At 38.5% G+C, this 22,938-nt stretch overlaps 1 protein-coding gene across 1 annotated transcript in view; it reads right to left on the bottom strand.

The window, feature by feature from the left end:
- ror1 (receptor tyrosine kinase-like orphan receptor 1) overlaps window positions 1-22,938 on the bottom strand; it is a 140,293-nt gene that overhangs the window by 26,605 nt on the left and 90,750 nt on the right. The window contains exons 4-5 of the mRNA XM_077584188.1: window positions 21,048-21,338; window positions 20,734-20,767 (exon numbers count right to left, since the gene is read on the bottom strand). Coding sequence (XP_077440314.1) covers window positions 20,734-20,767; window positions 21,048-21,338 — 325 coding nt within the window. The remainder of the gene's footprint in view (window positions 1-20,733; window positions 20,768-21,047; window positions 21,339-22,938) is intronic.

Genomic DNA, 22,938 nt, shown 5'->3' with positions numbered 1-22,938 from the left:
AAATGTTTTACAGATTTACACAGAGTTTTCTTCTTGTACGATCATACTTCTTTAATCAAAGGCAACTATGAGCAATTAGGCTTTGAGTCATGCTTTGCGGGTTAGGGGGACATGAAATTCAACACTGTTGGGGGTGGTGGTGGGAAGGTGTCATAAAAAAGATGGGATTTGAGGCAAAGGGGCGGATCCCTGATGACATTTAAGATTTCAGGGTTTGGTTGTGGCGGGTGCTGAGTGAAAAGGAGATGAGCTGCCAACAGTGTGAGGTCACAGTTGTAACATTGTGATTGGGGGGTGCACCTCAGCTTGTCATCTTCAAAGACATTTCCTTCAGAACCAGACGGCACCGTTGACCCAGACATTTCATCTGTCGCTGCTTAAAAGCTCATCTATGATACATGCAGGATGTGACTTTTGAAAGGATCAAACTTGTCTTCAATTATTTGATGAATGTGTACTTGCAATATATTTGGGGATTACCAGCATAATCCTGCACATGAAGTTCACTGACATTTCACGTGCAAGACCCTCAATACTGCTCCAAATGCATCGACGGTGCAACTCCATTACTCAGACGAAATGCGGAATACATACGAGGTTGAAGCATGTAATGAGCTCTCACTGACAGGCAGCCAAAATGGTCACGAGAGACTGAGGTTGACTGAGGTCTGTGGCTGCCAGTGGCCCATGACCGCAGTGGGAATGAACAGCGAGCGAGGGCAACTGAGGCACCGTGTTGAACACAATAGAGAAAGAAAGGGTCCTCGTGTTACTGCTGCTCACTGAATGCAATAAAAGAGGCTTCTGTCAGCGAACAACCAAGAGATTTAGAGTCCATTGGCAGACGCAAGAAACAAGATGCAACTGAAGTGAGGAGAGGGACGGCTAGTACTTCAGCTATTTGGAGACTGGTCAACAGGCTATTCTATCAATTGATAGTTTTGACTTGATAATGGCGCTAGATGAAAAGCTGCATTTCATGAAAATCCGTAAAATCTATCACCGGAAAACTCATTTCAGGAAGCAATTGCAAATGTCTTAACATACTTGTGTTGATGTAAGTGCGTGCTCACAGACCAGATGCATTATAACTGTGCTTAAGCTCTGATTACCTCTAACCACTCATGCTCCCCGCTGGCTCGCAGTAACACTAACACATTTACATGTCATCATTTCCAAATACTGTACAACACTGCATTACTGCAACTTTCTTGGCTTTGTGGATTATTTCAAGTCATTCTCTATTTATAAATGATGGAGGGAATGATGGCAATGATTATACAAAGTGTTACTTTCCTATTGTAACCTTCACTTTACAAGAGACAACTATGCAGCTAAACCTGGGAAACGTATCTAGATCATCTAGATCTGAGGCTTGTGTAGATCTGACGCAAGACCTGACATTTGAACAAAATCTAAAAGGTTCATCTCGCTTCTAGGTTCAGTAATGAGACTGGCAGCGGTTGACTCTGTAAAAGAGTAAATAAGACCTCCAAAACCTACAAACACACAAAACCACTAACTTGTCTTTCACCAAAGTTTGCTTCACTGGTTTATCATAAATAACTCAAATATACGACAGCATTCTAGATTTTTTTTTTTAAACGTTCAATATTTGTGTTAGTGTAAAAGATTGTGAAGTGAAACAGAATGATAGCAAAATTATGAAGCAAGCTAGAGCTTGCGCTATGGGCAGAATCAAATTCTCCAATACATTTTCTTCTTCTTTTTCTACACAAGTCTTCTTCTTCTACGTAAGTCTTCTTCTTCTTCATCTTCTATATAAGTCTTGTTCTTCTTCAATATAAATCTTCTTCTTCTACATAAGTCTTCTTCTACAAAAGTCTTATCCTTCTCCTTTACTGCGCTGAAAATAAATTCAGTGTTGATACTACAACAGATATCTGGTTGGAGGGGAAATTGGCAAATCACAGGTGAGAATATTGTTAAGATCAACATTAATATTGTGTTAGTATAATTAACAAAAAGAGCGAGTCAAGAACATATTTAACACTTTTTTCCTTCTCATTAAAAATCTGTAAATAAGTTAAAAGTCTGTATGTGTGTATGTAGCCTATGTCAGTGGCCAATGGGTCTCATGACGGCCGAACTGACAGTTGTATTGTGTAACTAGACACACTATTGTCCACTGAACAGTTGGCAGTGCTTCATACATTCAGTCTGAGAACAGGAATGATTGGAAATGAGAAAAACACAAAATGACAGCAGGAGGATTCAAAACAATGTTTTTTTGTTTCTGGATGTTTACTGTTTATGTTAATAAGCAGCACTATACAGTACATGTCTGAATGTTGTATTCACTGACTGGTATTATGTGAATCTATTTATGTTGGTGAGGCAACTACAGTCATGTGGTTTACACATCCTTCAGTGGAAAACCAACCTAGATTATGGTTAGAAACTGTATGGTGGTAAACCAAACTAAACTGTACAGCTGGTTGGAAACATGTTTTTTGTTTCATGGTGGCACAGGAAGCTGAGGCAAGTCTGTCACGTTTATCATCCGGGGACCAAAAATGCTGCCACAAAACTATGACAGACATCCCAGTTTAGTTATTTTAGTTTGTGCGACACTGATGCATGAATCTGTCTTGGCCTCGCCCGATAGCTGTGGTGTCTATGTCTAAGTACAGTTCGCATACGCTTCCTGTTTGTTTCACACAATTGACAATTTGCGTTTCCAATTTTTTTTTTAAAAACACATACAACCTACATGTGAAGAATTTGTGGAAAAGGATGTAAGCACTAGTTTGTGTGGCAGATTCACTCTTATCAATTATGTGATATTTGTTTTTTTCCCGTTTAAAAATATATATATTTTAATTTGTTGTAAATAAAGTTTGCTCAGTTTGGAAGATGTCACTATGGCTGTAGACTTCCAATAACAAGACATCCAGCATGCAGGGAAGGGCTTGACATTGACGTCTTGTCACTACTCAACATGCTTGATGTGGTGATATCATTTCCACCAGAAGGGCAGCTTTGTACCAGAGATCCTGGTAGGGTAGGAAGTGTCAATCATCTTATTAGTTAGCAACATGAGTGTATGTTAGTGTTTAGACAGATGAACACACATGTACATACATGTCTCCAATTTCCTCAACCTATGATGTTTCGTGGTATGAACTTCTTTGCACCCCTTCCAGTGTGCAAGCCAATCCCAGTAGTAAAGTAAGGAATTGTTCTGTTACTCAGTTGATTATATTATATGTAAGTGTTTAATACGAATATTTTCTGTAATTATGAACAAACTACTCTAGACTGTTAGCATAGGTTAGTAAGTAAACAAAAAAAAAAAAAAAGTGTTACATCTGTGTGGTTGAAACAGAGCTCTGTTCTGTTAGCACCCTCCAATGTGGGCCAGCTAGCTTTGAGCCATCAAAATATCTTGACCCCCAGATTTTTGTTTCGACAAAGTGGCATATTACAATTTGTTTGACATGTAACTCGTACAAGTAAGGCACTTTGGCTCAGCTGTGATTAGAATATCATGCACTCAGGTTTTGAGCGACATTGATAAGAGGTTTGAGGTTTGTAATAATGACTAACTGATTACTATGACAAGTGAAATGTATACAATTCTTGGAAAACTCAGAATGGCAGCTAAAAAGGAACATTGGTGGTAGGTAAATATAATAATGTTTTAACAGTGAGAAATACAATCAGCTAAGCTTTATTAGTGTCGGGAAACTCAACAAAGTTCATTTAGTACGGTGGTCTATTCCGTCGAAATTTTGGGATTTTCAGGAAATCCAAAATGGCGGCACACAGTCAAAGTTGGCGGGAAAATTAAATTACTGTTTTTTATTATGAATAACATTCACTACACATCCCTCTGGTGCAAAAACCCCCCCAAAAGAAACAAAACACCAAATCGGCAAATAATAGCATTTGTTCGAAATTTCAAAATGGTGGCACAAGGTCATGAATGGTGGGAAAATTCTGAAAATAGATTTGTTTTTCCATCTAAGATTGAAATGACAAATGGATTTGTTAGAAATTCCAAACTTTTTGACTAAACCTGACAGGCTAGTGAACATGTATATGCCCATGTGATATTGGTAGTGTTGCTAATGCACAACTATGGAAAAGGCACTTTAATGTGACACAACTAGAAAAAACTCACTGAGTACCATATGTATTGCAAATTCCAAAGAGTGAAGATGGTAAGTAGTAAGATTGTCCTACTTATACATTTAATAAAGCAGTGATCATTTTAAAAGATAAAGCAATACAATTACCAGTTTATTGCCAATGCAAGTAAACAGGCATGCTTTCACCGTAAACTCATCTAGTAATATATTTAGCATTTCTTCCTGGAATTGTGTCAACTTTCCACTGTAGCTCACTCCTTGATGTAAATCATACAGAAAAGTTTTTCTGCATGATTTATGACAGAATTACTGCTCCCATCACAGAGCTCAATCTGCATGTACAAAAACAGACGCCGTGTACAAAGACAGGAGTACACATGTTTTGGCTGACTGGTCACTGACGGTGCTTATAGAACAAGTACACGCACGTCTGAACACAAGCAACCTGAAATACTGTATTTCACGATGTGAGTGATGAACAGTTGCTAAAGCATTTATGATGGGCAAGAGAAACAGTCACAATATGGAACTCGTAAAACAAAATAATCCGACACACTCTGCTGTAAAGGCCTGCACAGAAGACAAACAGTTGATTAAAGGATAATTTAAGGAATAAATTTAGCATTTTGTCGTACAACCTTTAACTCATTCACTAACAGCCATTGTCACTGAAGCAACCCCCTTTGCTCCCGGCTGTTTTATTGGATTTTGATAGATTTTGCTAGGCCCACAGAATATTGTGTTCTATTGCTATAAAAAGAGAGAACCTAACAAAAGAAAGATAAGAGTCTCTTCTTTCATCAGGAAAAAAAGTACATTTGTATCCGTTTCCATTTTGCAGCATTTAGCATTAGAATATAGCTACGTTTCATCATTATCAGAGTTTTTCCTGGCTCAAATTGAGGCAGAGGTGGTACCATCCTGACTATGATGGGTGACTACCGATACCAGGTTTCGGTGCCGATACCAGTCTTATTTAAAGTATCGGTACTCGCGGTGGTGACCAATACTTGCTGATGGTGGTTTACCCATTTCTAGCACATATATCAGGGCTGCAGACTAACATTTTTTGCGAGAAGCGTGGTAACCCCTAACTTAAAATTTTAGGAGCATAGGAAGAAAATTTAGGGGTGCACACGTGAATTGACTTGCAAAGTAGATATCGGTATTCACATTTCACAGCATTTTCATTATATTAGATTATCAGAAAATGTCACACTCTGCACATGTTTTTGGGTATCAACAAAATAATGTGCAGTGGTGGCCCTTAAGTTTTGTGAAGATTTCATATTAAGCATTTTTATACTGTACAACTGCATCATGGCTATGATTCATACTAAAACCATTAAAATGAGCTCATTTATTTGAACAAATAATATTAATGCTTTAAAGGATAAGAAAAGTATTACAGTATATACACTGTACTGACATTTATGCAATGCACTAGCTCAATTTAGAATGTTTTGTTTACTTATTGCCGTCCCCAAACAGTGCCACTGATCGTGTGAAGACATAGTTTGCCAGATTAAAAATATCACTCACCACTTGAACGTGACTTGGGATGCTGTATTATTGGATGGGCTAGCTGAAAATAGCAACATGAGGCTAACAAACAGGCCCATGTGACGGTCGCGTTTTCTCTCTCTCTCTGCACCACAATATCCTAGTTATGCCAGCGTAGCTTCAATGAGAAAAGTCTTTTGATTCCAAGTGTTGAGCAGAAGTGGGTCAACAACGAAAAAGCAACTATGGGGGTTCAGTGGTTTTGTGTTTACAACAGTCCGGCAGCCACGAAGACAACGGGGAACTTTTTGTGAGCAACTCAGATGGACTGTACACATGAAAGACCGTGGCTACGCGTTGTTGTGGGTATTATTATTATTGTTATTATTATTATTATTATTATTATTATTATTATTAGGGCAAGCACTGATTTTGCGGGACATGACTCCAGTTTGCGGGTCGCATGAATTGAGCTTCAAACGTTGGTCACCCTACTTCCTGCGGTCTCTAAAGCCGCCATAACCGAAGCTGGAGCCATGACCGGGCCGGGCAAGCGCCGAGGGAGGCTGAAAGCTTATTTAAGTGGATGGCCCGGTGTTGTGCTGTCGGCCGCGAACCGCGATTTTTTATTTTATTTACTACAATCATTAAAAATTCATCCACTAGTACATATTAAATTGTGAATATAGTTAAGCATTGTTGTGAAACACTATTATGTATATACTATGATGTTATCTTTGTCAATGGCTGGAGCCACCGGTCCTCTGCTTCGCAACCAGAAAGTAGGCATGTGTAATGGTTGCTCCGTGTTTCTTCTTCGGTACAATGAAGTTGAAAAAAAAAAAGTTTCTTCTTCGGTTATTACTTCAGGTCTTTCCTGTGCACTGCTATTGATATAGCGCCTCCATAATGGCGTAACGCTGCAACTACAGTTAAAATATGTTGCTCAGTCAACACAGCTGGAGCGCTGCGGCTGTGTTGAGTGATATCAGTCCCTCAGACTGTAGGCGGCGAGCAAATTAGGTGGTGGCGGCCGCCTCCGCATTTTCTACATAGGAAAAACCCTGATTATTCACAAACCTCTTTAAAACACTGGGAAAAAGTGCTTTTTGCAATATGGCCCTGGCTGATCTCTTATACTCTGCTGCCACCTGCTGGCCGTTTTTTTGTAATAACTACCATTGCTTTAAACGATCTCTGCAGGTCAGAGGCTGTATCAAAGCCTTCTGTATACTCTAACATAAAACAAACAAAAACAAACGTATAAATAGGTTTTTGAGACCATGGCACTATTTAAAATAGAACATTTTTATACGTTTTTGGGAGCAAATTAGTTAATATTGTCTTGTTAAACGACTGCAATTTGAAAGGTGCCACTATAGATAGATGCTAAATTGATAAAAGGAGATTCAAAACGAGGGTAATGCGTTAGATCAAGCGGCATTGATCAAGTAAAGCTGTACAAATGAATAAATAACCTTTGCTTCAGACATGTGGGTTCTGAGCCCTACAAACAAAAGCCTCTATTTATACTTGGACATGCTCAAGGTAGACTTTGTCGCCTGCCCTCATACACTCCACCAGCACCAAGGGCAAAGAAAGAACACTTTCTGTGCATATATGTTTTTTTTCCCAGCATGTATGTATGCATGTGTGTGTGTATGCGCGTGTGTGTATGCGCGTGTGTGAGTATGTGTGTGTTAAGGGGGCAGAGTTCAGGGGAACACCGCATACCCCATTTCAAGCTTGTGACCCGTTGGGAGAAACCATGATTCAAACAAACCACACACACATACATGAACACACATTGTTGAAAGCACAGACTTTAGCAGACGTGACCTTGAACAGACCTACAACAGGATCGCCGTCAGACAGAAACCTGGAATTCTGGGAAACAGGAAGTGGGGTCTGTCCGAACTAAGAGTACAACGCCACTACACTAAGAGACGTCTATAACCTATTGCCGAGTTTGACTTCTGATTATGATATAAGCAGGTCGCACATCCATCAGGACCACATACACACCAGCCTCTAGTGTGTGATGCTTCAAGAAATGAAGTAGGAGGCATCCGGGCTTGTGGTAGTAGGGGGGTTCTGGTAGGATCTCTAGTTTCAAATAGTACTGGTGCCCAGGGACCAGACCATGTCAAAGGGTCTATCCCCTATGAGCCATATTAGGGCTCTGATCCCCAATCAATCAGCACTGGGCTAAAAAGAATCTACAACAAGACGGCAATTAAGCCCCGTCGAGGGCTTAACCAAACACATGTGAGAGATAGGGTTTGTAAGAGTAACTGTGTGTGCACTTATTTGACGGTGCTTAATGTAGGGCTTCAAGTGTGTCAGACGTGTGTGACTGAGTGTGTGGGTATGAGACCTGGTCTGTGTGTCACACAGACGGTAGAGGTGTGAAAGACCTAACTGGTTGGAAGTATGTGTCAAGAACTGCATCCACTCACATTTTGTAATTTAAAGCAATCCAAACATAAACAAAGGCACCCCCTTTCCTTAAACTATTATTTACACACACTGAATCAAAACTAAATTTCCCACAAGAATTAATGGTGAAAAAGAAGCAACTTCCAGAGTGAAACTCTTGCCATCATAAAACCTTTATCAACTGTAAGGGTAAAATTTAAACATTCTTAATTGTCTTTAAAAATTAGTTACCGGTTGATAGTAAAACTTAAAAACATTGCCAAACTTTGCTAAGTCCAAAAATAAGTCGACACAAATTTCTGCCTCTAATCATTTTAAATTTGTGAACTGGATTTGGGGTTGCTTTAAACCCCAAAAGAACAAAAATAAATTATATTTAATTATTGACTGTCAGCCAGCATGAGCGTTACAAGCTAAAAAGTCTTGTCACAGTAAGTCTCATCTTTCACTAAATCGTGATGAATGGTAATGTTAAACTGTCTCGGTGCAAGTTGAAGCATAGCTTACTTAGCTTAGCTTGTTCCCTGCACACATCGCTAAAGATATGATTGAGTGTGAGTGTAAAGTGAAACCGATGACAGTGGGAACTGTGTACGAAAGCCAAATGAAGAACGGGTGAGCGTGACGGATGCGATTGGGTCACTTTTTGATATTTTCCTCATGTTCATGCCAGCGGGCCATTGGTGTAAATCTTTAGTGCCATCGAGTGGTGAACTAATAATTCATTCAATAAAAAAAACCAAAAAACTATTGATTTGAAGAACATGTAAAAAAAAAAAATTCACATCAACGTACATTTTTTGGGATATAATTGTAGGTCTAGTAATCACTATTTATAGTACATGGCTGGAGCCTCGCCTTACAAGAGGCTTACATATTTCACTGCCATCTTCCTGCTACGAATGCCCAAAGGACAACTTTGCAAACGTAGTTAGCCCTGGTGGTACTTGCATCGAGTGTTGAACCTAATTGGTCAACCGCCGCTTACCTTCCACAGCTGGGGTGGTCGTTGCCAAGTCCCATGATTCGGGCTCTCGTCGCTTATCCCCTTCTGCTTTACTCTTGCAAGCGTTTACTATTTTTTTTTTTACTAGCTTCTGCCGCTAGCCATTCTTGTTAGCCACTCCAGCCTATGGCTCCGACTAGCTTCTGCTAAAATTTTGTGTTTGGACTATGGAAACATACATACTACCAAATGAAAGATTGGACTCTCATCTTTCATCAGAAAAAAAAGTTTGTTTCTACCTTATTCCGTTTTTCAGTAATCAACAATAGAAAATGGTTAGTTTCACCCAAATGCTCTGTTTTGAAACAAAATACGGAGAAATCAAGCTTTTTGTGAAACTATATTATTTCATGCACTATAGTGAATTTGACACCTTTTTTTTCCATGAATGATGCCACAAACACCTAAACTGTGGAGTCACCATCATCATCATCGTCGTCATCAATGTGCTCTTTAGCATTGGTCGATGCTTTTCATCTTTGAAAAAAATGCTCAAGCGTGAGCTGCTTGCAACCGGTCGCCATTTTCGCTTCCTCAGCCATTTTCCCCTCAACACTCTCGCTCCGCCTCACGTCTTCTACTGACGCCTACCCAATCTTGTCCGAAGAGAGTCATCGCTGCCATCTAGGGGCCAAAAATAGGCATTATACTAACTAGATCTTCTTGATACTTTCAGCACAGCTGGCCAAGGCTTTCCTCCACCCGTTTTCCCCCAAAAAAACAAAAAAAACATAGTGAACGTCTTTTAACGTCTTTGGCGGTCCTCCGTAGGATTTTACTAAACGTTATTAAATGTTTTTGGCGGTCAAAGAGTTAAGCTTGAATCAGCTCCGCTCTGCCGTCCGTCAGCAATGAATGTCCATGCGGAAATCCCGAAATATTGGTTCCGGCGTCTTGCGGGTCGCGCAAATATGTTTTTTAAAATTACTATGCAAAGTATTTTGATGTAAATATCAACTTTAACAAGGAAATCCAACTTGGTCGAAATTCAGGTTACATCGCCAGCGTAGGAACGGAACTTGAGGACTCCGTGTATAGTAATAAAGCGACTTCAGCAAACTCGTATTATTTGAGAGGCATGCTCATCACTATCTGACATTTCCACAGTTAATCAATTGAATAATTGACAGGATAATCAATTCTAAAAGCATTTGTTAGTGACAGCCTTAGTTCCTGCCCAAAAAACAAGCTTAGTAGTACTACTACAAGTAAGTAGGTCACAATCTCAGTGAGATCCAGACATGTCTTTTAATAGGATTCCACAGTGAATTAAAAGGAGCCGACCCCCTGGATGAGTCTGATGTGTGTGTTCAAGTGGATCAGCATGTGGCTGAGGAGCAATGCGTCACAAAAAAGAAAAGTGAGTGGGCCTGTCAACCACTAGGTTTAAATGGCCGCAGCGCTAGGGCTGTGCAGCAGATCGTCATCAATCCTGGCCGGTATCTGAGAACCACAGCAGTGTTGACACTGGCATCGAGGTGAGGAGAAGTGAAACCGAAATCCAGACTTTCTCAATTCAGCATATGGGCAAGTTCACAGCGGTAAGAGCCTATTATGACAACCAGTACAGAGCAGCTATGTGTGGGCCTGGCTTTAAAAGTCCATCTTTCCACTTTCTGTGTCCGAACCAAAAACAACCTCATTGTAACAACTTGAAAATAATTATATTTATCCAAACAGCATATCTTAACACAACATCTAGTAGGCTGTCAGAAAATTGCAGCTCAAGACAATTAGCAGCTATACCAATGTTCTCACCAACCTTATACAGGCGGTTCACTGACAAGCTAATGTACCGAGACAAGTGTATTGTTTTGACAATAAATAGCCTGGAGATGAAAATATTTTTGCCACACGTTTCAAGACTTGTAACTGTCAATGTCAGATGCTGGGGTAATTCAAAGTTTACCATGAGGAGAGCAATTTTAACAATATTTATGTGGGATAATTTACCATAGGTTCATTTAAAACACTTTTCAGAATTTTATTTCAATACATGGTTTGCTCTAGAGTTGCAGTTTATATAGTTTAAGGTGCTTAAAACCTTTAAAAAAAACTTTACAGTACATCTGCAAGTATTCTCAGGACTTCAACTTTTCATTTTTGTATGTTACAGCATTTTCCCAAAATTCATTAAACAATTATACACACAACTCCCCACAAAGACAACTTGGAAAAAAGATTACATGTAGGCCTACATGGTGTAAGTGTTCACAACTATTGTCAAGAAGCTCAAAATGGAGCTCAGGTGCATCCTGTTTCAACTGATCCTGCTTGAGATGTTTGTACAGCTTAAATGGAGTCCACCTGGAGTCAATTCAGTTGACCTGACATGATTTGGTACTATACAGTACGATCCCACAGTAGACAGGGCATGTCAGAGCACAAACCAAGCACAAAGTCTAAGGAATTGTCTGTAGACCGAGACAGGATTGTCTCGAGGTAGAGATCTGGGGAATAGTACAGCCAAATTTCTGCTGCTTTGAAAGTCCCTATGAGAACAGTCACCTATATCATCTGTAAAAGTTCAGAGCCACCAGCACTCTTCTTACAGCTAAGCCGAGCAATCAGGTGAGAGGGACCTAAGCAAGGGAGGTGACCAAGACTCTGTCAGAGCTCCTGAGAATCCTGACCATCAGAGACATAATTCCCAGGTCTGATGATCCAGAGATTTTTGCCCTGAATGCTAGATGTCATGTCTGGAGAAAACTAGGCACCAATCCAGCTCCAAGCCTTCCCTGCAGTAAAGCATGGTGGTGGCAGCATCACGCTGTGGGGATGTTTTTCAGAGGCCGAAATGTGGGAAACTACTCATGATTGAAGGAAAGAGGAATGCAGATGCAATTTGCAAGGACGAAAACCTGCTCCAGAGCACTATTGACCTCAGACTGGGGAAACGGCATATCTTTGAGCGAGGCAATGATCCTAAACACATAGCCGTGATATTCAAGATGTGTCTTCTTCAGTACAACTCCGTAAATGTCAGTGAGTGACACGACCAGAGCCTGGACTTGAATCTTATAAAATATCTCTGGACAGATCTAGCTCCCCATTCAACCTGAGGTTGTTTGAGAGGTGCTGCAAAGAGGAATGGGCAAAATTGCCCAAAGATACTCAATCGATGTGCCAAGCTTGTGGCATCATATTTCAACACACAAAGCCGCCAAAGGTTCATCATTCCTTAACAAAGGCTACTTGTATGATATTTCTTAGTTTTTGCTGACTTTTTTCATTTGAAAATTAATTAACAAAACAAAGGTCAATTTTTACTTAATGTATTTTGTTTTAACTCATTCCCTCACAGCCATTTTCATTGAAGCAACCCCCTTTGCTCCCGGCTGTTTTACTGGATTTTGACTGATTTTGCATGGCCCACAGAATATTGTGTTCTATTGCTATAAAAACTTGGAACCTACCAAAAGAAATATTAGTCTTTTCTTTTATTAGCTCTTTGACTGCCAAAAATGTTAAACGTTTAGTAAAATCCTACGGAGGAGCGCCAAAGACGTTAAAAGACGTTCACCAAGTTTTTTTTTGGAAACTGGTGGAGGAAAGCCTTGGCCAGCTGTGCTGAAAGTATCAAGCAGATCTAGTTAGTATAATGCCTATTTTTGGCCCCTAGATGGCAGCGATGACTCTTTGGACAATATTGGGTAGGCGTCAGTAGAAGACGTGAGGCGGAGCTAGAGTGTTGAGGGGACAATGGCTGAGGAAGCCATAATGGCGACCGGTTGCAAGCAGCTCACGCTTGAGGATTTTTTTCAAAGACGAAAAGCATCGACCAATGCCAAAGAGCACATTGATGACGACGATGATGATGATGGTGACTCCGAGGTTGACGCCGAAGTTGGAAGCGTTGACGCGGCGGCTATGATCACGTCATAAAGCCTCACCGGCTAGCGATGCTAACGCCGGAAAATGCGGAGCACAACCGAGCACTTCTGCACAGGCGGACGTTCAATCGGACGACGAAGAGTGCCCCGAGTCCAATGCATATTCATCGGAGGAGTGGGTACAGTCTGATCACGGAGAAGACACTGGTTATGGACTACGATGCCACCATGAATGGAGCGGATAAGATGGATCAACCACCTGGTATAGGAACTGAAGGACATGAGGAAGCCAGACGTAACACCACCGTAACGTCACCGTATCATGATCCTGAGAGTAGACTTGATGGCAACATGGCCAAACACACACTGCAGTATATACTTGCTATTCCCTGGAAAAAAAAGCCAGCAAAAAAAGTGTAGCGTCTGCAATCGCAGTGAAACTAATCTGTTGTGCAAATCCTGCTGCGTCCCCTTCCACGCAGGGGAGTGTTACAAAAAGAAAAACTGTATTTGAAACATCCACACAATTGTAAATAGTACCACGGTTCCACACATTTGTAAACAGTTTGCGAAATTGTTTTGTCAAATTGTTACACAGTTGAATGTAAATAAACGTATTTTGCTAACAAAAAACACTTTTTCATTGTTGGTGGTAGTGTTTTACTGAAGTAAAGCACTGTTTAGGTGTTTGTGGCATCATTCATGGGAAAAAAAGGTGTCACATTCACTAGAGTGCATGAAATAATATCGTTAAACAAAAAGCTTGATTTCTCCGTATTTTGTTTCAAAACAGAGCATTTCGGTGAAACTAACCATTTTCTATTGTTGATTACTGAAAAGCGGAATAAGGTAGAAACAAACTTTTTTTCTGATGAAAGATGAGAGTCCAATCTTTCATTTGGTAGTATGTATGTTTCCATAGTCCAAACACAAAATTTTCTGTGGACCTTGAAAGATCAGTCAAAACGCTTAAATCGGCTGGCACCCACGGCATCCCTTTTCTGAAAACGTCTGCCAGTCAAAGAGTTAGGAAGAAAAACTATAGTTCTATCTTTTTCCGTTTTGCAGCAATTAGCATTGGAATACAGCTAAGCTTCATCATTATTCACAAATCTGTATAGAACTGTGGGGAAATAAGCTTGTTCGCAACATGGGCCTGGTTGATCTCTTATACTCTGCTGCCATTTTTGTAATTACTACCATTGCTTTACCCGTTCTCTGCAGTTCAGAGGCTGCACCAAAGCCTTCTGTATGTTCTAGAATAAAAAAATAAAAAAAATAAACCCCCTCCCCCCCTAAAAAAACATAAATACGTCTTTGGGACACTTAAAACTTTAAAAATAGAACATATTCATATACGTTTTTGGGAGCAAATTAGTTAATATAATAAATGTTTACATATGACAGGACAGGACAGCCGATTTCAGCAGATTAGATCGACATTTAATAATCCCTCAAAATCATAGAACAAACCTAAGGACCTGTAACCTACTACTACATAAAGATTCCAAGACAGCTGTAAATAGAAAATAGATTGAAGGCAACTATTGTGTTCGGGTTTTCTTAGACCTGCGAGCAAGCTTGTACTTCTTGGAAACAACTCCCTTAAACTAATTTGTCAATCATCTGGTGGACTGCGTTGAGTGAGACACATGCTCCAGTGGTGTCCATAATGAAGTCCAATTACCTGCGCTTTCATGCTTTAACTGTATAATTGGATTGCCAGTGGGCTGATGATTGTATTGGCCTCACAGTTCCTGTTACGACAGAAAAGACGTCACATTTAACTACTGCTGATGGCTGGATAATTACAGTCATTTAGCGTGTGTTGGTTGGTTTCTTAGCCACCAAGTATGTAAATATATTGAAAGTAGAAAAAAATTAAGGTAAATAGTTTTTTATATCACCATGTACAAGATGATCTGATTAAAGTAATCATATAATTATTTCAAATGAAAACCCCAACAAGATCACAATTATGAAATTAAATATACTCAAGACACCAAGGGTAAATAAATAATAATGACAAGGGACATGCAAGCAAAAATAGACCCAATAAATAGATTGGCACAGAGTACAGCATAGGCCTATGAAGCCCAATTTGAATCAAAACCAAATCACATTAATAAGGACACACTTAATGCTCATGCCTGAATTCTGATACAGTGGGCCTCAAAGCTTGAAGGTAAACATGCCCTGTCCCAGCTTTTTTGGAACATATAGCAGGTATCAAATTCGAAATGAGAAAATATTTGCAAAAATAAATACCCCACGATGTTTATAAGTTTGAACATTAAATATCGTGTCTTTGTAATTTTTTCAATGGAATATAGGACAAAAAGAAGTTGCAAATAATTGTATTTTGTTTTGTTCACATTTTATACAACATCCCAACTTCAATGGAATCAGAGTTTGTGCTTAATATTGTTAACTGTAACAGTTTATATAGTTTAAGGTGCTTAAAACCTTTTAAAAAAAACTTTACAGTACATCTGCAAGTATTCTCAGGACTTCAACTTTTCATTTTTTTATGTTACAGCATTTTCCCAAAATGAAAAAAAAATTAAATAAAAAATAAAACTTTTTGTGCATGTTAAATGACAGGAAGGTTTAAAGCAAGGTTCAATAAGAGAATGTGTTCTTTGTTAAAGATGGCTTCTTTATATGTTCAAGTGTACTGGAACACCAGAGAAAGCAATGATGAAATGAAAGAAAAGGGAGAAAGAGTGCTATTTTTGTATTTTTCTTTTTGACACTGTGAAGTGTAGGAAAAAGAATGAAAACATTTAGAGAAATCTAAACAGTTTCAGCAGGCAAGGTGTAGTAATCTTTTCAAACAGGGAGAAAAGCCCATTGTAAACACAGACAGAGACTTCGGATCTGTGGCTATGTTCCATAAAGTCTTTTACTGCTGTTGTTAAATTAAAAACCTCCAGACTAGGTGATTAAAAACATAGATGAAGTAGTCATTTATCGTTGGAAGAATTGTGAAAATGATGCTGGTTTTTCAACTCTCACTATCCCAAGATCATTTAGTGGGTCCATCACTTCAAATATATTTTTCAAAACCAGCCTTTGATAACACATCTTTATAAAGATACACAGCAACATGTTTAAAATATATTTCAGAGCACATTATTAACTAAATGAAGACTCAAGTGCTGCAATATCTTGTGAATAACATAAAAAAATCAAGAATAAGAAATTACATTTATTATTATTATTATTATTACTATTAATATTATTTATTTTATTTATTAAAATTTTACATCATTTGGACATTTAACAGTACCTAAGCAATACCTAGGGCAGGGGTCACCAAACTTCTTGAAGTTGAGTGATACGTCTTGGGTACTGATTAGTGCCAAGGGCTACGAGATTGATCCACACAACCAATTTGAAAACATTTCCTTTAACCATATGTTATTATATGCTATTAATAATAAATAATTATCATTGTAATGATTTCTCGCAATATCTTTTAATTACTTATACAACATTTCTAGAAAATCTCAATGTCCCATCACCATCACTGGTGTGCAGGCTGCTCATGTGGTCCTTGGGGGCTACCTGGTACCAACGGGATCCACGTTGGTGACCCCTGACCCAGCGGTTGTAAAAACAAATAAAATCACAGATTTATAGCACATTTCATAGACAACGTAACAATATTTTTCACATACTTAATTAAAAGTACATTTAAAATCAGTTAAAGAGTTAAAACAATTTAAAAGCAAAGTAAAGAAATAAAAAATTTAGCGTACTTTTTAACTCATTGACTCCTATCCATTTTCACTGAAGCAACCCCTCTTCTAGTCTTTTCTTTCAGTAGGAAAAAAAAGTGTATTTCTATCTGTTTCCGTTTTGCAGCATTTAGCATTAGAATATAGCTAAGTTTCCTCATTACTCTGCTGCCATCTGCTGCCCATTTTTGTAATTACTACAATTGCTTCACCCGTTCTCTGCAGTTCTGAGTCTGCCTCAAAGCCTTCGGTAATAAAAAATGTATACGTCTTTCGGACACTTAAAACATTTAAAATAGAACGTATTCATATGTTTTTGGGAGCAAATGAGTTAAAGGTGATTTTGTGTGTGACTCCTGAGTCTAGATTCCAACTCTGAACCTCAGCACTATTCCATACTAAAGTTGACACACATGATCACCATTATTCCACTATGTCAATAAATATTAAATTGTACAAAAGAAAATTTCAACTTTCATTGATGTAATCCAGAGCACAAACCTAGAAGAAACATTACAACACATGTATAAAAAAAAAAAAGAAATATCAAAACAAATAGAAAGGATACCACAAAATCAGATACAGAATTGCACTTTGTCAATGTATTGAGCGCAAATGTTGGTACTTGTCCGTTTATAATTAACCCCCCCCCCCCCCCACAAAAAATCCACACTTTACTATACACCTGGGTCATATTTACACTTCATCAGCTTGCTTCAGTAGTACACCATTAGCATACTGCGGGTTTGCGGTGCCATCATTCAGAAAATAAATAAAATTAAAGTCCTACATGGAATGCAATTCAATCATACTTGCTGTCCGCAACCCAACCAGAACAGGTCTGCAACCCAACAGTTGAGAATCAGTGGTGTCGATGAGACGTTACAAGCAGATTTCACACAGTTTAAAACACAGGTCTGAGTTATTAACTGATTCTGATGCGAGCTTACAACTAAACTTTCCTTCAGCTAAACACAAGTCATCACAACCGAGCCCAGTCGGCAATCAAAGAACAACATGCAGCCTGAGTGTTAATGGTACCATCGTCCTCCCACTCGGCTAACACTGTTTTTCTTTCACCCTCCCAACGTTTCCATCACTGCTCTTTTTTTTCTGCAAAAGAGGAAAAGAAGTGTGCCGGGAGAGAGAGAGAGAGAGTGTGGGGGCATAAGTGGGGGGGTTCTTTCTTTGGCAGGCGAGACTTTTTCCTCCTGAACCTGTATTTGTTCAGGCTCAATAAAAACATGCCCAATGCAGAGAGAAGAGAGAGAAAGAGGATGAAGACGAAGGAATGAGAACGGAGATGAAGGGTGTTGCGGAAACGTACTCATCTGTCTCTTAGTGGAAGATAACTGTTGACATATTCATGAACACTGAATTGGAAGAGAAATGAAGTGGATTTGAACTTGGTTGGGCAAAAGTACCGTAGTAAAAATGAGGATGTGAGGCGTGACTTCAAGGAATGGTTATGACTTCTTGGGAAATAAAGTTCTTGGCTTCCAGACCAAGAGTTAAACGAGAAGATCATTACCATTCTCTGTGTCTTGGCTTTGACCAATGGTTTCCTCAAGCCTTCTGGACACTTTTTTACTAGTCAGATAACTAGTGGAGACTCCAAGTCTTTGTTGGGTAAGAGCCAAGAAAAGAGCTGCCGCATCATTCCACAAACACCACATTTACACTTCAGTCTTTATGTAGGTATGTACTGTATAAACAAAACATAATGTGTTAATTTGTGATGTTTCGGGGTGGCTAACGGATTTTTTTATACAGTGCCTGCGCCTTGCTCCAGAGACCCATAAGAGACCAAATTCTTTTAGCCCATGTTGAAATCACAACATATTAAATCCAGTACTGTTACTAACACTTTGAATGGAATCCAAAATACAATTGTGTTATATGATGTACTAGGGTATGGAGGACCAAAACTGCCAAAATTCAGATTAAATAAATGACCAAATAAATAAATAAATGACTAAAAGTGAAAATAAAAACGGATATTAAAAAATATAATTCAAAGATTAAATCCCAAAAAATAAATATAAATTAAAATAAAAACTATTAGTGTTATTTAAATGAGAGGGCGGTCCTGAGCGGATAGTCGTCCATTGCTGGAACTCACCATGCAAGCTGGCGAGACTTCCTTCTTTGCCGAGCCGCTCACTCGACCAATGAAAAGCAGTTTGCAACGGCAGAGTCCAACCCAAGACATGCTTAGGACCGCCCCCTCATTTGAATAACATTTCGTCCAGGCAGTATGGACTAAAACTACCAAAATTAAAAATAAATAAATGACTAAATAAATAAATAAATACATGAGTAAAAGGGAAAATAAAAACAGATTTTAAAAATATATAATTCAAAAATTAAATACAAATGTATTTATTTATGTATACTGTATATATATTTTTTGTCATTTTTATTTCCATTTATATAATTTTTTTTAAATTAAATTTTTAAATATTTTTTTAAATCAGTTTTAATTTTCACTTTTAGTCATTTATTTATTTATTTTGTCATTTATTTATTTTGAATTTTGGCAGTTTTGGTCCTCCATAAAAGGGAAGACCACCATTTAGGGTACTTCTTAATTTCAATCCCCAATCTGGAACAATCTGAACCAAACATGGTTCAGTTCTGTTTGTCATGACACTGTACAGGTAAAACGTATTCATCATATGCAAGTGTGATGTGATAGTTGTATCAACAATGTAAACAGTGCAGCACGCAGGGCCCGTGTGACGACGGTGTGTAATTTGCCAATTAACTACACGTTGTCCCAACAGAATCAGTAAACAAAAAAACATGCCTTTAAATCTTATTTTTCAAAATTGTGCTTAACGGAAGTGTGTAACTGCTAATGTGAAGTCAACATTTTAGACTGGCATATACGTTTAAATGTACTTGTAGGTTTATTGCTAAAAAATACCGTAGCATTTTTTCCCATAATGCCAGGGGGTACTGATTTGCGCAAAAAGTGCTGAACTGATATCATGCACTGCAGATATAGCAATAAATCATAAACATTATAAATAAACAATGTTTACTTACTTAATTTCTGAATGTATTGGTATAAAATGTAGGCTGAATCCCATGCACAAGTAAATACCCGATGGCAGTATGCAAAAAAATGCTGAACGGAAATCATGGACTGCAGACATAATAAATCATAACAATTCCGAAAAATCCAACTTATTTTAGAAATGTATTGGTATAATGTAGGACAAATGCTAAAAAAAAATAGCTTTTTTTTTTTACTTGCATATGCGCAAGTCAGTACACTGGTGGCAATATGGGGAAAAATGCTAAGTTTTTAGCATTTAGCATACAAGTACATTCCAACGTACTGTACTTGCAAATACATGAAACATATTTGCCAGTCAAAAATGTTTACAATACATACACAGTTTCACGTTTCTGTCCTTATTTTCTCTTCCCACCCAATGCATTTCATTGTAAAACAGTTTAAGATGAACAGTTGACCAATGGACAGGAGGAGTACGTGGAACGTCACCCTTTTAAATGCAGAAATACAAAAAATTACAGCTCATAAGTTGCCCATGACACTAACGATGAGCAGCAGAGATGACTCCACTTAGCTGCCGTCTTTGCCCAATTCAACGCACTTGCCAATAATAAGACACGTCTGTTTACTAAAAACATGTCGTTTGAAGGTTAGGAGGCTTCACGACATCATACTATGTTATATAGTCAAGTCAAACCTTTCCCATAGTGCACAAACACACAGTCAATGTGAACCATGTGACTAAGGTGTTGATACTCAACCAGAAGGCACTTTAAAGCTCATTGCCTTTGGCTATTCAGAAAAAAAAATAAAAAATAATCACAGGCTCGGCCATGGTATACTGTAATGTGAGTGATTGCCCATGCAGGGTGCTTTTATGGACATTTTTTTTATGGACAAGTAGTAAAATACTGTGTCAGTAAAGAACTTCAACCATCATCTATGGCATCAGCAGGCTCAAATAAAATAGTCATAATTATCCTAAATGTTAATGTACAATAAACCAGTAGAAAGAATAACCTTAAAACAATGGCTGATACAGACAGATAATGGAGATTTAGATACTTACGTTGGCCGTCCTGGTAGAGGCGTAGGCAGCGGATCTGGAAAACAAGACAAGGGGATATTTGACCACTGGATAAATATTATTATAACCAGATTTGTCTCTGTGCTAGCTGCCAGCTACAAGCAAGAACAGGTCGAGAGTAGTTAAGTGGAGCCAGATCCCTCCAGGAAAAGTGGAATCAGGAAAAAAAGTTAAATCATACCAAGAGTGTTATACACTGCTCATAAAATGTTTTCATTGTGACATAGGAACATCATTCAGTTTTTGAAATTCTGGCAGGCTGTTTTGGACTGCTCAGTTTTCGGACGTTTTCTTACCAAATTTGACGAAGAGGACGCCTGTGGTAGACACTGTTCCCTGGGCGTTGGTAGCTACACACTGGAAGTAGCCAGTGTCTGTGGTGTCCAGATTGCGGATTCGAAGACGTGACCCGTATGGTGTGGACCGGTACGAGACCCGCCGTGGCTCCTGTACCACGGGCGCGTCATTCTTAAACCAGCGCACTGTCGGCAGTGGGTTGCCGGACACACGACAGAACAGCTCAGCTGTTTGGCCCAGAGAGGTGGTGATGTTGTTCATTGGAGTTTCAAGACGGATAAAAGATAGCCCTGGAAGACAGGAATGCGAAGGGACAAAATGTAACATCAGGGGGAAACACAGCATTTCACAATATGGAAGCCAGGAAGCCAAATCTGAGCAGAACATCCATCCGTTCTCTGTAGCGCTATTCTTCACTAAGGGCTACGACTGTGCTGGAGTACATCCAAGCATTATTTTACATAGTATACGAACATATCCTTTGAGATTACTGTTATTATTGCTGGGGCCAAAACAATGAATTTTGATGTGCTTGAGTTGGTGCAAAAATAAAAAATAAACTAATCAAACACACATTTCTGCCATGTTCTTTGTTTTGTCCAAGTTAGCAAAGATAAGTTTAAAATTGATAAAATTGTTTTGCATTCTAATTCAACTTCCCTCAATTGTCTAATGACATTTGAAGTAGTTAGAAAGTAACACAATCCTGGTCAAAAGATTTCAAAACTGAATGTAAACTAGTTCTTCAATAGAAGCGAGGAATAAATGAACTGCGGTTGCAATTATGGGTTGCCCGGCGAGCGTAACTCACACTGTTGAGACTTGGCTATCCATTATGTACAACCTATTCCAAAACAAATGATATCTTATCTTATTCTGCCTTGATTATCCAGTTAGAGGGCTTGTTAAACCAAAGAGAGGACACTTGAGCCCATGTATGTACTTTTGTCTAAGTATGTATGTGTGTGTGTGTGTCTGTGGCTACCCCATAAAGTGTCCTTGAGCAAGAAAATTAACCCTTAGTTACTCCTGATGAGCTGATTTTTTGGCAGCCTCTGGGTGGGTGTGAGGAATTGGCAAGGTTGATACTGGATTATAAACCTGGTTATTTTGGCAAACTTTCTGATGAGAGTGTGTAGAGAACTTGTCAACTGCACATTGTGGCCGGATGATAAGTGCAATTTAGTACAGCTCTTGTTGAAATAATGCGGGCTAGAGAGGATAGAGAAAAAATAATGCTAGAGACAGAACAGAGAGAATTATTAGGATGTGGATAGTGGAAATGTAATCGAATGATGAAAATGAAAGATGAATAAAACACTAAACATTTACATAATGTCAAATTTTGGAAACAGGTTTTTATTTATTTATGGCCATATTCTCTCGTGTGTGTAAATGATAATTAATGCATTACCCGGTGACGTCAAACCTGTCATTTATATACCCACAATCCAGGTTTACTTTGCACTCAGGGCAGAGCAACCCTGAAATGTGGGCGCTCTCTGTCAAACCATGCAAACCCCACTTATTCTCCCGGAAATATGAAATATGAAAGAAAATATGACTTATTTGTACTTATGTATTTATTTATTTTTGCATATTGCTTTTTTCAGCATAAAACAGTAGTAGTACTGTAAAAACATGAATAATGATTGACCAATTTAAGTGGATGAACTCAAATAATTAAATATTACATATTTAAAAAGCAATTATTTCATCATATTAATTTATGAAATTTGTACTGGCTCTGTCGGGTTCTTTTGACAATATAAACAAGGTCATCAGAATAAAAGGGGACACACATATCAGCATACACTGACATAAAAAAATCTCTACCTTTTCTTAAATCCTGACATTAAATACTGTATATATTTGTTTCGGGGAAAAAAA

Source organism: Vanacampus margaritifer, chromosome 13 (genome assembly GCF_051991255.1).
Source record: "Vanacampus margaritifer isolate UIUO_Vmar chromosome 13, RoL_Vmar_1.0, whole genome shotgun sequence".
Taxonomy (NCBI): Eukaryota; Metazoa; Chordata; class Actinopteri; order Syngnathiformes; family Syngnathidae; genus Vanacampus; species Vanacampus margaritifer.
Note: the sequence above shows the minus strand (reverse complement) of the source record. Positions and strands in the feature narration are given on the sequence as shown.